General features: G+C 29.2%; 2 protein-coding genes across 2 annotated transcripts; both read right to left on the bottom strand.

The window, feature by feature from the left end:
• Positions 1 to 2,310: 2,310 nt before the first annotated feature.
• LOC113796473 (MBT domain-containing protein 1-like) lies at positions 2,311 to 5,826 on the bottom strand. Its single transcript, XM_075823829.1, has 5 exons — positions 5,526 to 5,826; positions 4,266 to 5,453; positions 3,986 to 4,201; positions 3,577 to 3,915; positions 2,311 to 3,515 (listed from the first exon to the last, which is right to left on the bottom strand). Exons 1-5 carry the CDS (start codon positions 5,581 to 5,583, stop codon positions 2,545 to 2,547), a joined length of 2,772 nt encoding a protein of 923 aa, XP_075679944.1. The 5' UTR covers positions 5,584 to 5,826; the 3' UTR covers positions 2,311 to 2,544.
• Positions 5,827 to 6,435: 609 nt separating this feature from the next.
• LOC113796472 (uncharacterized) lies at positions 6,436 to 15,091 on the bottom strand. Its single transcript, XM_027346753.2, has 8 exons — positions 14,939 to 15,091; positions 14,517 to 14,860; positions 12,188 to 14,438; positions 11,868 to 11,909; positions 7,339 to 7,546; positions 7,139 to 7,277; positions 6,890 to 7,065; positions 6,436 to 6,826 (listed from the first exon to the last, which is right to left on the bottom strand). The coding sequence occupies exons 3-8, from the start codon at positions 14,424 to 14,426 to the stop codon at positions 6,772 to 6,774; spliced, it is 2,859 nt and encodes a 952-aa protein (XP_027202554.2). The 5' UTR covers positions 14,427 to 14,438; positions 14,517 to 14,860; positions 14,939 to 15,091; the 3' UTR covers positions 6,436 to 6,771.
• Between the last annotated feature and the right edge of the window lie 790 nt (positions 15,092 to 15,881).

Below are 15,881 nucleotides of genomic sequence, written 5' to 3'. Positions count from 1 at the left end.
AGAATTGTTGTGTCAAACACATTGAGACAAATAAAACAAAAGTTTGGCGACAAATCGTTATCGATTTGGCTGTTTTTGAAGATTTATGGATTTACAACCATAATATTGAGATTTTTTTTTTGCTTTTCAGACTGTCTTGGTTTGTATATCAAATCGATATGATGATGATGATGATGGAAATTGAATTGACGGTGGAATTTAGCAAAACAAAAAACATCTACATCAGCAACGAAAAGTAAAGGCAAATTCCATTGAAAGTAAAGGAGGAAGACAGACGAAAAAGATTCTTGATTTTTGATTGTTTTCAGGAAACAAACAAACAAAAAAGTTTACAATAATAAAATGCCATAAACATTGCCAAGAAAGCCACAGAAAAAAAACAAAATTTAATCAATCTTTTTTTAAATTGAATGATGATGATGATCCACCAAACCAGACGCCAAATGATGTTCTCTTTTTTTCTGGTTTTCAAACGACGAATAAATTAGAGAAGAGAGAAACCAGAGCAAATGTTTGAAAGATGCAAATAAAAAAGATGCAAAGCTTTGCAATTATATATTTTTTATTGTTTAAAATAATTATTATGATATGATGCATCTTTACCGACGACAACAACATTCCAGGTTAAAATCTTTTTTTATTAGCATCCAATTTTGTCACTTGTCGTCATAAAAAACAAGTATTTTTATTTTCGAACCTAATTTGCCGAAAAAAAACGGAAAAAGAAAAAAATTTAGGCTATTTTTACTCAGACTTACTTTTTTTGATATTTCGGATATGATTTTTTCGTTAAAATAGCGACAAAAACTTGAAAAAATTTTCATTTTCAATTTTGATTCGTCGCCCATTAATAAATCACCTTTATCATCAACAACAACAACAAAAAATGTAATGAGAAATTACATTTTTTATTTAATTTTTATTATTAATGGCAAAGGTTTTTTGTTTTTGTATTTCCAGGAAATTAATCTTGATTTGAATATCTTGGGGTTTTCTTTTTTGATTTAGATGAACATAATAATGATAATGATGATTATAACATGACGATGATGATCGAAGATATAATCAAAATAAATGTAGATTCGATTTGGTGGAATTCGATAGATTAATGATGATGATTAACCAAAGCAAAGATGAATGTTTTTTTTCCACTTTTAATATGGCTGTATTGGACACAAGAGAGTTGATTATCTTCACCAAAAAAAGAAAAAGAAAAACAAGGATCTATTTAATCCTTATGATAACATCATCATCATCAAGTAACAAGCATTTAATGAACAAATATGGATATAGATTTTTTTTGGCCATTAATTTTTGATCTATAAACAACAACAAAATTGTGGATGTTTTTTGATAACATAAATAGATAAAGAAACATGATGAATTTTTTTTAAAGGCAAAACGAAAAAATGAATGATGATTTACATCAATTTTTTTATTTCTCTTTTGGCTACTTGATCAAATCAAAATTAAATTTTCTTTAAATTTTTTTTGTTTTGATTTTTGCGAAAAATCGTTGATTTTTATGAAAATCGAATATTTTGTTTATCACCGGAATCGAATTCGATTCTAAATAAACAAACAAATGACAGGAAATGTAGAAATAGTCATTCGAAACTGGTTTTTGTTTTTCCTTTATGCAGTCTTCTCACGAAGTATTCGAATCATTCAATCAGAAAAAAAAAATTTCCAAAATGAAAAGGTTTGTATTGAATTTTTTTTTTGTTTTTTTTTTTAAATTTCATTTGAAATAAAATTAACAACTCCAATCATCATCATCATCATTTTGATCGATATGATGAATGCATCATTGCATCATTCAGAACGAGCATCGTCATATTTTCCACACTGTTTTCCATCCTTCACATGTCATTCAAAACATGAATTGAAAGAAACAAAAAAAACATTGAACTTTGATGAAATTCAGGTCGATTCAATTCAGATTTTTTTTTGAAAAAAAATCAACAAAAAAGGTGATTAGCTTCATTATCATTCGAAATTCGAATGAAAGGTGTATTTTTTCAACAACAAAAATTTATTTGACATGTTTTTTTCCCTGAAAACAACTCGCACACACTTTTTCCATCAAAATCTGACAAGCTTAAAATTTGAAAAAAAATCTTCACTCTTCTTCGTTAAATTATGTAAATCTTATTCGACAAATGAGATATATGATATTCTCAAGCTAATTAAACACCTTTAAACCTTCTGTGATTATGATTTTTAATCCATAGTTCAAGCAGGCTAACAACAACAACAAAAATCGAGCATAATTTACGAATGTTGATGTTGATGATTTCAAATCACGAATCCAAATCAAAAATTTGTTTATTTTCATAATAATCATTTATTATTATTGTACAATGGCGAAAATCAAATGAAATAATGATAAAGATAGAAAAGAAACAAAATACAATTTATGTAAATAAAACACACCATCATAGATGTGTGTTTCAAGCATGTACAAAATCAATAACCGGTGACCGGCACACAAAAAAAACATGTTCGTTTATCCGATCGAATTTCCCGAATTAGGCAATTTTTTCAGGTATTTTTCGGAAAAATTTCATTCAAATCTAATTTAAGATGTTCAATAAGGCTAAGTTTTAATAAATGTAATTGTATTGCCAAAGACATTGATGATTCAATCAACGATTTATTGAATTCAATATGATCCATTTGTAAAAATTTTTGGCCATTAATTTCTTTGGATGGATGAAATTGAAAATTTTCCGAATCAATTAAATTATTTTTCATAAATGTTTGAACATCATCAACAGTCCATTCCAATGGTTTATCACTTAAATCCTTAAGATTTGGTTGTTTTAATTCAGCTAATTTATAAACTTTTTCTTTAAATTCTTTAAATAAATCTTGTTTATCAATATTATCGGAAACAATATCCGATTCATCAATATTATAACCAAAATTATCTTTTTTCTTTTGATTCATTTCAGAATAATCATATTTAACTTTTTTCGATAATGATTCTTCTGTATTTTCTTTTTGATTATCCTCATCATCAATAGTTTTGGATTTTTTCGCTGAATTCCGAGAAAATACTTTGGAAAATGTTTGTTTAGGTTTGGAATAAATATCCGGTATAACGGTACTGGTATCAATTTTAATACTAGGAAAATGTACATAATGTCCACGTTTATTTTCCTGTGGTGCTGTACGAATCATCATATTACCCAAGCGGCCAAAATCCGTTCCATGTACTTTATAAACAATTTGCTGTGAATTTGTCGATTGTTGTTGTTGTTGTTGTGTATATGTCTGTATAGGTCTTTGATTCGATGGATTAGTATTAATATTGTTGCTTTTGATCAATGGTTCTTGAGAATTTATGAATGAAGAAGATTTGTCCATTGTCGATGATGATGATGATGATGTTGATGGAATTAGATTTTTATTATTAGCCAGACTAACCTCTCGTATAAGTTGAGTATTCATCGAACGTATATATTCACGTAATGATGTTTTAAATTGTAAAATTTTTGTATGTAAATCGGCTATTGGAAGAAGAAATTTTCGATTAAAAATTGCTCAATTAAAGAATAACAAAAAACAAACCGAATCGTATATTATCAATATAAAGTTGAACAGGTGATTTAAAATCAATATCCAACATATGTGTAAAACCGAATGGACGAATATGAGGACTAGTATATTCGGCCCACATTTGAAATGATGGTTCTTGATTGATGAATCTTAGCGAAATCAAACGATCTACAACACGATCAATCATTGCATAGCTAATAATACCTTTACCAACCATATTGAATGTTTCCAATATCATACCTTGTTTGAAAATATTATTCAAATTTGGTATGTTTGGAAAACAATTTGATTGGGCAGCTTTCATTTTCATTTTTTGTGCCAGATTTATCATTTTTGAATCAAATCTTATATCTATATTTAGTGAATAAATGGAGAATTGGTTATTTTTTTTGTAAAAGTTAAATGGATTTTTTGTAGTTACCATTTGAAACAAAAAGTGGTATACTATTACGATGACAAAAACCAATTGGAAATAGTAATGGTGATGTAACATGTTGTACGATTTGTGTTAATTTTTCCGGATTTATCAACGATTGATCTTCATATTCAAGTACAATAAAACCGAAACGTAATTTTCTTACAACTGTTGCAATTTTCATTCGATGACTTAATGGATCCAATAATTCAAGATAAGTTCCTATAATTTTGAATTGGAAAATTGGAAAATTTGAAAAAGGCAAAAACAAATGAAAAAACCTTACCAATTTGAAAATGATTCGGTGAATTTGGTTCGAATGGAAATAAACCCGGATTAACAAGATATTCATCAACAATTGAATCACATTTAGTTAATGTATATAATGATAATGCAATATAAGTATTTGGTGCATAAATTGGATAACCGATTAATTGTGACCAACCAAGAACGCGGAAAAAACCCAATTTCGGATGAACCCAAACAGTTTTTGATTCTCTTAAATCATTATCCGGATATTCATAACGAACTAATAACCAATCACCAAAACGTGAAATGATTTTACAGATTAAAAACCTGGATGCATCCATTGGATCAATTGTTTCGTAGAAAATATTCCAATCATATTGATCTGATACGATACAATCTTCAAATGATTCATGTAGATTTTTTTCCAATGTTGTAACATTTTTTGACAGTTGAAAAATATGTTCGATTGTTGCTAAACGCATAAAATTCGGCTGTACATATTGTCGTTTAATAATTTGACCATCCGAATTACGTTCAATAATTGGTAATAATTTTCTTGTACGAGGATTAGCAAGAAAATAAGAATTACCTTGACCAGGACCTGGACCAAGATAACGACATTTAAGAAAATAACCAAAACTAGCAACCAATTCTGCACGCCAATATTGATCACGATATGGTTGACGAACATCGACAACAACACGATTTTTAAATAAATCATCCCAACAATCGTTCATTGGTGTATGATGAAATGCACGAACCGGAGCGAATGAATGTAATTCAAATGCCATATGCAAGGAATTTACTTGATGAAACATACCACCTTCGATCATTGATTCCAATGGAATAAATGTATTTTCATCAAGATCAGTATCCAATTTAATAGATAATTTAGATTTTTTTCCTTTTGTTTTTGTATTGGTCATTTTAAGAATTTTACTAATATTTTTCTGTATCGGAAATATTTGATTTGTTTGTTGAATTGATGTACATCTTCGTTGAAAAACTAACGGATCATCAGGTGAACCAGGCAATATTGAATTATAATTATAATTATTGCTGCTGTTGTTGATTTGTGATGATCGACGATTACTATTACTATTACTAACATCAACATAATTATAATGACATTTATAGCATTCACTTGAACAATATTCTTTATTTTTCCCATAAAAACTATCTTTAATACCGATTTTTCGACAAAATAAACATCGTTTCCAACCATCTAAAGTTAGTCATTTGAAAAAAAATATTTTTTAAAATTACTTTTTTTTCAAAACCAAAAATCAAATCAAACCTTGAATAAGATCAGGCAGATCAATGTCCATCTGATATGATGAGTTTTCTCTTGACATTATTCAGTTAATTCAATAACAAACAAACAAACAAATGTTAATCAAGACAAAAATCCAAAACAAAATGGCTGAAACATGTGTATTGTGTTAAAATTGACGTTCCGCCATTTATCATTACAATAACATAGAGCTCATTTTGCTATTTCTACTTAAAATGAAACACGTGATCGATCAACATCACCAACATCATCATCATCATCATCGTTCAATCGTAAACAACAGGACAAACAGAACAACAACAATAACGTAGCGCCATCTATGCATCAATCGATCTGAAATGAAATGAAATTCAAAAAATAACTTTCAAAATCAATTTTATTTCCGATAAAAAGAACAAAAAGAAAATTTTTTTAGATAAAAATGTTTCCGAATATATATTATATGGCTGTAGGGATTTTGACGATAAAATTTCAATTACATCTGAAATCATCTTGCTACCACTGATTATAAATTGAATGAATGAATGAAAAAATGTTTCAAATATTTTTTTCCAATAGTATAATGAACTTTTGTTGTTTTTATACATTTATAAATTTTTTTTAAAGAATTTCGAACCAGATTTTTGCTTTGAAATAAAATAAATATTGTGTGTTTAGTTTGTTTGTTTGAATTATAGCAATCGCGTCCCGTTTTTAATTAAAAAAAAACTGATTTTTTTTTTTGTTGGTTATAATTTTACAAAATGAGTAAATATATAGCATATGTATTATGTGAAAACTAAACTACTTTCGTCAATTTGTTTTTTTGTCTGTGTGATGATGAAAACCAAAACCAAAAACCAAAAAAAAAAAAAAAAAACGAAAAATCAAAACCAAAAATAAAATTAAAAAAAAAACCAAATCAGAAAAAATAAAACTTTTAAAAAAAAATCAAATCAATTTTATTCTGTTTACTTTGTTGTTGTTGTTGTTTGTAATATATATTATTATTTTAATTAATCATCATTATCATTATGTTTGCCAAACGGATGTTTCATTGTAATTCTTAAATTTGATAAGATGTTGTTGGTTTATAAGTACGGGTAAACATGTTAAAAACTGAAGATAATGAAATAACGAAGAAAGAAAGAATGAATGAAAAAAAAGTGAGAGAATTGAAATTGTGTGTGTGTTTGATAATCAGTTATCTGGCGATAATAACATAGGCCAGAAATGCTTTGATGTTGTGGTTTCAATCTTTTTTTCTTCTTCAATTATCTTTCTTTTCGGCTACGGCTGCCGTTGCTTTTTTCAAGAAAGGAATTCTAGTAAAAAAATGAAGAAAATTAAGTTATGAAATTAAAATTTAGAAGAAAAAAAATACTTACTTTTCGGTAATTTCATTAATTTTTGAAACAACCATTGAAATATAATGATCAACTTGAGCTTGATTCATTTCATAAACTTTTGGTAATGAAAATGCACCAATATATGCCAATATGACCAATGTCATTCCATTAAACCATGAACCAATAAATGTTAATGCCCAAAACATAAACAAATACTATTGATGTGTGTGAATAAAAAAAATAAGATTATCAAATAAAACAATCTTCAATAATCAAACGAAAACAAACCTTGAATGATTCAACATAATCTTCAACCAACAATACACTTCTCATACGATTAACAAAACAATTAAAATGGGACAATATTTGGTCAGCAATTTCATGAGCTCGTTCTTGGTTCGGTGTTAAATCTACTTCCAAATATTCTCTGCAAAAAAAGAAAAAAAAATTAAAAAACGTTAAAATATTTAAAAAAAAATTATAATTACTTGAATGGATGACCATCATCAGTTTTATTAACGGCTTGCATAACATTTTTATAAACTCTAAACGATAATGTTGCCAACAGTGTAAATAATAGTGTATAAGCAACAACCGATATGACCGAAAATATGGTCAATGAAAATAATATGACCAAACCGATACCAAAAACTGCTCCGGAATTTTTCGGATCACGCCAATATAAAATGTCTGCAGCTATAAAAATCAAACAGAGAAAAAAATTATTGATAATCAATCGATTAATCAGAAAAAAGATAAGATTCGTTTTTATCACTAAAGTAATACAAAATTGATAAAAATTTCATTAATCGTGTGCCCAAAGTGTGCATTAATCAATGGGAAAAAAACCCATTTCAAATCAAAAAAGCTAAATAAAATATGCTACATTGTGTTATCACCACCTTCAAAATTTAAAAAAAAAATTCCATCAAGTGAATCAAATTGGTCGCATATCGCGCCATCGACTATTTTGACTACTACTACCCTACTATATAGTCAGTTCCTGGATCATTGATCTTGACTATGTTTATTTGGTCAAAGGTTGAATGTTTTTTTCTACTTGAATCAGGGCGCTGGTTGTTTGTTATTTGTATTATATTATGATAATGATGATGATAGATTCAAGGTTCAATGACATAAATGATTCAAAAGAATGTTTCTTTCATTTTGTCAAGTATGAAACGCATGAAATAATGATGATGACGATTACGATGAAAATCATTACATAATAATTATCATTGAGGTGTAACAAAAACAAAAAAACGGGCGCAATCATCATTTATGATGAGAATCTTGTTTGTAAGTGTGTAATTTGTAATGTTTTGTAATTATAATATCTCAGAAAAATGTAATGTAGTTATGAGTAAAAGCTCGAAATCATTACAAACATAACCGATATTTATGGATAAGATGACCACAACAAACAGAGATAGGTGAACCAAAAAAAACCTCGAAATAGAAATTAAAAAACAAACAAACCTTTGATAAAAATTGTTCGAAATAATTTTACCAATGCTGATGATGATAATGAACAACATTTATTAGAACTGGTACTTGATGATTCATTCATTTTTGATGAGAATTATTATGGTAAGAAATATATATCAGATCAGTGTATTTGAAAATGGAGAATATCAAAATGACAATATGTGTGTTTGCTGAAGAACTTCGAACTGAAGTGAAATGGAAATAAAAAAACAGAAATATCGAAAATGTGACCAACGAAAATCAATGATAAAAAATTGTAATTGATGATGTACTCAATTACAAAATAACAATGAAAATTCAATGTATGTGTGCGTTTGTGTGTATATATATTTGATTTTCTCGAAAAGTCGATATTTAGTTGTCAACTAAATAATGATGATATGATCAAAATCAAAAAAAAAAAAAAAATGTACAGACAAAACACACTTTTTTTGAATTATCATTCAATGATGACGACGACGACGTGTGTTGTCGAAGTTTGAAATGAAATGAATGTTTGAGTATTTTAACAACAACCACTGGTTGATGAATTTTATCTTCAAAAAAAAAAAAAAGGATGAGGATGTTGAGTGTTAATAGAGATCGAAAAAAGGGGGTCCAAGCAAACAAACAAAACAAAAACAATGATTGTTCGATTTTTTTTGATTAAAAAAAACAGCAAACTTTCTTTCGTTTTTTTAAATTATTATCCTTCAAGTTTAACTCGGACTGACTTGATGAAATGATGATGGTAATGATGTAATTTCAAGAAGAAAATTGAAATTGCTTTTTTTCCTTATTGCCTAGTGGCTATGTTTCGTTCGTTGTCAAAATGAATGAATCAAAATTGAGGTAGAAGAAATGAGGAAAAATTGTTGTTGTTTTTTTCGCCAATAACCAATCAATTTTTTTTTTTTGGAAAATCAAATTGAAATGGAGAAACGAGTATTGTGTGTGTGTGACAAACAATTGACAAATGGAATGACACAGTGTTATGGTGGAATGATTTTTTTTTTTTTGCTGAAAAAATATTGTTTTCACCGAGACAAACAAAAATCAAAACAAAATCAATAATTTTGTTGATGAGATAAACGAGGTTATTGTTATTGTTTTGGTTTTTTTAAAAAATCTCATCAAAAATCGAAAACCAGGAAAAAAAATTCTATAAACAAAATTCAATGGAATCGAGAGGGTTTTTTTGGTATAAGTGAAAAAAAGAAAAACAAACATCGCAATTTAAGAGAAATGGCTACCGCTACTACTACTACGTATGAGGAGGAGGATAATGATGATGTTTTCAGTCAATTGGATTTTTAACCAGAAACACCAAAATAATAGAGTTTTTCTCTATTTTATTGTCCATTCAAACAAAACAAACGAAAAAAAAGGATGATGTGAAACATTTTTTTATTGTTTTGGTTTTGCTGCTACTTTTCAAACGGATGCCACTACCAGAAAAATAAAAACATCAAGGATGACTAACCAACCCAAACTTTAACTAACCAAAAAAACCAAATCAACATTGGCGACATATATTTCTCCCACCATATTTGTAATGATGATTCAACCTGAATTCTCTCCATCATCATTTCCAAAAAGAGAATAGAGGGTGTTGGTTGTAGTGGTTATTGGAACATGGATATTTTCTTCTTGCTGGATCGGTTGGCGCCTTTTTTTTTCTCTCTCTCTTTTGCATAATACCAGAAAAGCAAAACTCGAGAAACAACACAACAATATCCCTTAGCGACAATATTTCTTTTTTTAACCAAGAAAAATAAGAAACCAGAAAAAAAGCAGTGGTATATACGGATGTGGATGGCTGCAGGATTCAATTGATGATGATGATCGGGTACCCACCACTATCATTACCCGAAATATACCAGGATAAAAACAAAAAAAGCCGATGACTCATATGTGTATTGAGTTTCAGGATCGATTTTTCGATTTACAGTAAATTCTCTGAAATAAATAGATTCTATGGAAATTAAAAAACGAAAACAAAACTCAGCTAAATCAGATCAGCAAAATGTGACACATCATTTATCTTATGATGATGATGATGATGATGATCTATATTTATCGCATCAGAAATTCATTATTTGAAAACTTTTGTTTTTTTTATATGCCTAATCACAATGATGATGATAACGATGATTCAACGTAAAAATTTAGGTTCCGTCATATAAAAAAAAAAAAAAAAAACATTCGAAATAGATTCAAACAACACTGCCATCTATTGATCAAAACAAGAATAAAATCGAATCGAATCGAAAACTCAGAATAGAAAAAATGAAAAACAGCAACAACGGGAATTAACAACAGAATCAGAAAATGTTTTGCATAGAAAATTCTTTTTATAAAAATAGATTCAAATTAAAGCTAAGAAAGGAATTTTCGCTGTATGATTGCCAAGAAAACAAACCTAATAATAATGTTGAATGTGGAAAAAAATATTCAAAATATTTTTTTTCACAGTAATTTGCTTTCTTTGCATAACAAAACAATGACGACAAAAAAACAAATTTTCAAAACGACAAATGAGAAAAAATATGGAACGGAAATCGAAACAAAAGCGAAACGAAAAATTTTCCTTCGAAATAGCCAAGGAAAAAAGCAACTTTTTTCGATTGAAACACAAGCAAAAACGCGTGCGAGTGATAAAGATAACGACATTCAAAAAAAAGTGATAACAAAAAAAAAAAATACATTTCGAATGTTTTGATAAACTTACATTCAATCATTTTTGTTGTTGATGGTGACATTGATTAGTTTGATTGATTGATTGATTGATAAAACAATGTTTTTTTCAAGAAAAGATTAATTATATGGAAACAACAACAAGGCACCGGTGTTAATTAACTTATGGAGAAAAACAGCCGGAAAAACAATTTAAAAGGTCTACAGGTATAAATCGCTTTTCTTTTCGTTTGAATTCCGGTGAAATAATTAAAAAACGAAACAAAATTAACAAATATGATGAGATCACAGCAACTAACAACTTTCAGAATAATTCCTTTCTCAAATGAAACCAAATGAAAAAAAACTGAACAGAATCAGAATCAGAACTAAAACAACAACATTTGCTTAAACCGCACCGCACACAGAAAACGAATCCACTCGAAAATAATCTTCTTTTTTTTAAACATTCGAATAGAGTCGGCGCTCCAAGTTGGAGTCATCATCGTCATCAAAAAAGAAGAAGAAATAGGTTAACTATCTTTTCTCTTCCCTTTCTATATTTATAGATATACAACAAAAAAAACGAAAAAATACAAACTCCAAACACTCAACGGGCAAAAAAAATGTAATGTTTTTTTGCTGTTTTGCTTATAGCTCCCAAGAGAAGCTGTTGCATTGTCATCATCATTATCAATTCTAACAGTATTTTTGTTTATATGATGATGACGGTGGTGGTAGGAGACTGACTGATTGAATTGAAAAGAATTCAAAAAGAATAACAATCATGTTAAGGCATAATATGTATTTGGATTCCAACCAGCAATTTTCAAATTTTTTTCTTTATATAAAGAATATTCTTTAAACTACTTACCACATGGTCCAAATAATGATTGAATAAAATTCTGTAGACAATCTGTATATCGGTTATACATTATCAATAATCGATAATGATCAATAGCCGGCAGTGTTTGATAAACATACACAGACAGACACAGAGATAATTAATCAATATGTACACGTACATAGGATGTGTAATGTACGTGTGTAATAATATTCAAGAAATTTAACGATGATGAAGAAGCCACGTGTTCGTGTGTTCGTGGTGTAAAACATGTGCAGAAAAAAAGGAAAAATGTTAATTAAAATTAGTGTTAATTAATTATAGTTAAAGTTAACTTTAAAAAAACAAACCTGGCTCCAAATTATTGGCTGCAGATGAATTATCAGATGAATATTGACGAAAATTTTTTCGGCCCATAATTTTTTGTTCGTTTTCAACAAGGATTTGTTGTTCTTTTTTCAATGATTTTTCTTGTTGTTTTTGTTTTTGTTCAAACACCGGTTCAATTGCTGGTGATTCTGATGATAATGATTCTTGAAATATTAATTCAGAAGAATCGGATTCTTGTTGTTCTGGTTGTTTACAACTTGCTGTTGTTGTTGTTGTTTCAATTTCTTTTGGTTCAAAAGAATGATGATCATCAATATTTGCCGACAAGACGTTTGATGACGACAACAACAAAGACGACGATAGCTGTTCTTCTGGTTCTAATTGTGGTGGTGGTGGTAGTTGTTCACTGAAAATTTCTTCTTCTTGTTGTTGTTGTTGTGGTTGTTCAAGACGATTTAAAGTAACTGGTTTTTCTTCAATAAAATCATCATCATCATCATCATCGATGATTTGGTCGTTTTTGATCGACGTAGTAGACGTAGACTTTGCTGATTTTTCAAAAATCTCTTTTGATTTTTCTACCTGCTTTTCATCATCAACATCATCAACATCATCGTCGTCAGCATTGTCCACGGAAGATAAGATTTTCGTTGTTGATGGTGCTGACGTGGGCAATAAAACACTGCTGCTGCTCACCGCCGATGTTTGTGATACTGCTGTTGATATTGCCTTTTCAACAGCAGCAGCTGCAACCAATGTTGATGTAGCCAAATGTTGTTGTTCATCGACCAAATTATCTGGCTTGTTTGCCATCGATGATGATGATGATGATAAGGTAGTAGAAGCATCACCGGACAGCAAATTATCATTATTATCAGGTAAAGGATTGAATGTAGTAGAAGCAGCACCAAAGTTATTTTCAACATTATCATCCATAGGAACAACTTGTTTTTCTGAAACTGAAATTTCATTCGAATCAACATTTGGATTATTTTCCGGCACTGGTTTTTGTTGTTGTTCCGAAGATTGCACTGTGTTTGAAGAAATTGTCGTTGCCATCGTATCAAATGGATCGACCAATTTTTCAACCAATTTTTCACCACTGTCAATCGTTTCATCAACAATTAAAGGTTCAACAAATTCAGTTCTAGAATCTTGTGGTATATCAACAATTTCAGAAACTTTAAATGTTGATGATAAATTCATTGAATCACCGGCCATTAATGAAGATTGATCGATTGAAGATTGAACCGGTAAAATTCTGGAATCTTCTGATTCTATAAATGAAGTAGCCACCGATGATGGTTGTTGCTGCTGTTGTTCCAAAATGTTTGAAGAACGATCTACTTCAATCGGTGGTATTATTTGTTGTTCGGTAATGTTGGTGGTGGCGGTGGTAGCTGGAAAATCCATATCAGCAACATTCGAATCATCGAATTTTTCAATAAATGACTTTTGTGACTCGTGAGATGAATCAGATGCTGATCCTTGAAATGTTTGTTGTTGTTGTTGTTCAACAACACTGGAATCCATTGAAACAACGCTATTATCAGTTTGATTTATCGATTTCGGTTGTAAATCCATTATTTCCGATGGTAATGATTCGGAGGCTATTTCGACTGAAGAAGAATTCATCATCATTATCGGTATTTGTTCATTTTGTAATTCATTCATTGAATCCAGATTATTATTATCCGATATTTGTGAATTGGACATTTCCAGAAGATCAAATTTTTCATCAAGTATATTTGTTATATCATCTTGGATTTCTAATGAATAATCGGCTTGTTGTTGTGATTTTTTCAAATCATTATCGTTAGATTTTTCTTCAAATAACACTGCTGCTGGATTCGTTTGTTTCAATTCTACGGGATCCAAAACTTTTGATTGATTTAATGTAAAATTTAAATCAACAAAATTATCTGATTGTTTTCCCGGTTCAATTAGATAATCATCGGGATTTGGATCGGTAATTGCTGATTGATTAGGATCATTTGTTGTTGATGATGATGACAAACTAACTTCATCAATAACATTAAGATTCATCACTTTTGCTTGGTTATCGGGGAATTTTTCTTCTTGTTTTTTACCATCATTAATATTCATTATTGAAAAATTTGAATCCAATTCGAAAAAATTTGCGGATTCACCCGGTTCGTTTGTTGTTGATGAACCGACAATTGTCGCTGCTGGTGCTATTGTTGAAATATCAATAAGTTTTTCATTGTTTTTTTCCGTTTCTTGATGATCAGGTTCCATTGTTGTTGATATCTGTGAAATCAGAAAAATCAAAAAAACCAGAATCAGAATCAATTCAGCATCAGAATTTTTGTGAAAAGAAAATCCTACCTGCACTTAATCTCGTCGTAGAAAAAGGAAAATTTCTTCTTTTTGCTGTTGTTGCAATCGTTGATAAGAAAGCGGTATAAATGTCAAATCGTATTTACTTTTATGATTTTTGTTGTTTGATTGAAAGTTTCTCCAAAATTGTTATCTGATGATTTATTAGTATGGTTTTCTTTTTTTATCGCTTTTCAAAACGGTATAATAAAAATGATTTTTGATTGATCTTTTTTCGTTGCTGAAAAAGAATGACTTGAGACTCTTTGGTTATTCCTATATTTATATGCCAGCAGTTATGACAATCAAAAATTGATTGAATGACTGATTTGTCGTTTTTGAATCTGAAAGTCCTGTACTTGTAAAGAAAAAAAACACCGAATATTAAATAACGGAAAATTAAAAGTAACATTTTTTTGATTTTGTCAAACCTTTTTTGATGATGATGACTTTACTTAAAACTGAAAAAATCAAAAATTGAAAAAGTCGAGCGTTGAGCGTGAGAATGATGATGATGATTTTCTATTCGAAATTAAAACCAATAATACACACACAGACACAGCAAAAAAAAAGCCAATAATCAATCAATCAATCGATTTTAAAAAAGAGATTTTTTTCAAAAATTTTTAAAATTTTTCAAAAAAAAAAATTTGATGAGTGAAATGAGTTGGAAAAAAAAAGGCAACAAGAGAAACCAACACACAGAAGAGACACCGAATGAGTCATTCAGTGTTAGAAGAAAAATAATGATGAAAAATTTCGAATCACAACAATAATGTGACGCCGAAACAATATTGTCGATCGAGGAGAAATGAAAAAGGCGAAAAAAGGCAAAAAATGAAAAAGCTAACCAGTCTGTCGTCAGTCAGTTTTACTTTGTTTCGTTTTTTGTATTTCTAGCAGCCAGCACAAGTCAACCAGAAAAAAATATTGTTGTTGTTGATGAAATTGAACAGAGAATTAGCTGAATGATGAAATGTATTTCAAGTTTTTTCCAAATAGATTTTCTTTCGTTTCTAAGTTTCTTTTGATTGCTTGCACTTAATGATCACTTCTTCTTCACAGGATTTCTAAAATAGTGTTTCTCAGTGAAATAATAAATGGTTATTATTGTCGTCGTCGACTATCATTGTTTTTGTGTTTGTTGTGTGCCTATGATGATTTCGAATAGCCAACAAAATGCAACAATAAAAACAACAACAACAACACGATTATTATACAGACAGTAAATATCACTCAAATTATAAATATCCGGATCCGTGGAAAACCGTATGGTGAATCATAAATGCCGCATTCTATATAGTTTTTCAGATCAGACCAGAATTCATCAACAAGGCGCGTCTATACAAAAATGAGAAATGTTTTTTGGAACCA

The sequence above is a fragment of the Dermatophagoides pteronyssinus genome, unplaced genomic scaffold (genome assembly GCF_027571235.1).
Source record: "Dermatophagoides pteronyssinus isolate colony J.1.1.1.1 unplaced genomic scaffold, Derpt_VIB-CSIC_2022.12 sq0001, whole genome shotgun sequence".
NCBI classification, from domain to species: domain Eukaryota; kingdom Metazoa; phylum Arthropoda; class Arachnida; order Sarcoptiformes; family Pyroglyphidae; genus Dermatophagoides; species Dermatophagoides pteronyssinus.
This window is presented reverse-complemented; position numbering and strand designations above follow the sequence as displayed.

What these genes read in the sequence shown, in the direction of transcription:
- LOC113796473 (XM_075823829.1), bottom strand. Translation starts at nt 5,583, where the DNA reads ATGTCAAGAGAAAACTCATCATATCAGATGGACATTGATCTGCCTGAT. An exon ending in ACCGAATCATTTTCAAATTG is followed by an intron (nt 4,202 to 4,265) that starts GTAAGGTTTTTT and finishes TCAAAATTATAG; the next exon opens with GAACTTATCTTGAATTATTG. An exon ending in ACCACTTTTTGTTTCAAATG is followed by an intron (nt 3,916 to 3,985) that starts GTAACTACAAAA and finishes CACTAAATATAG; the next exon opens with ATATAAGATTTGATTCAAAA.
- LOC113796472 (XM_027346753.2), bottom strand. Translation starts at nt 14,426, where the DNA reads ATGGAACCTGATCATCAAGAAACGGAAAAAAACAATGAAAAACTTATT. An exon ending in GATGATGGTCATCCATTCAA is followed by an intron (nt 7,278 to 7,338) that starts GTAATTATAATT and finishes CTTTTTTTGCAG; the next exon opens with AGAATATTTGGAAGTAGATT. An exon ending in ATTATGTTGAATCATTCAAG is followed by an intron (nt 7,066 to 7,138) that starts GTTTGTTTTCGT and finishes ACACATCAATAG; the next exon opens with TATTTGTTTATGTTTTGGGC.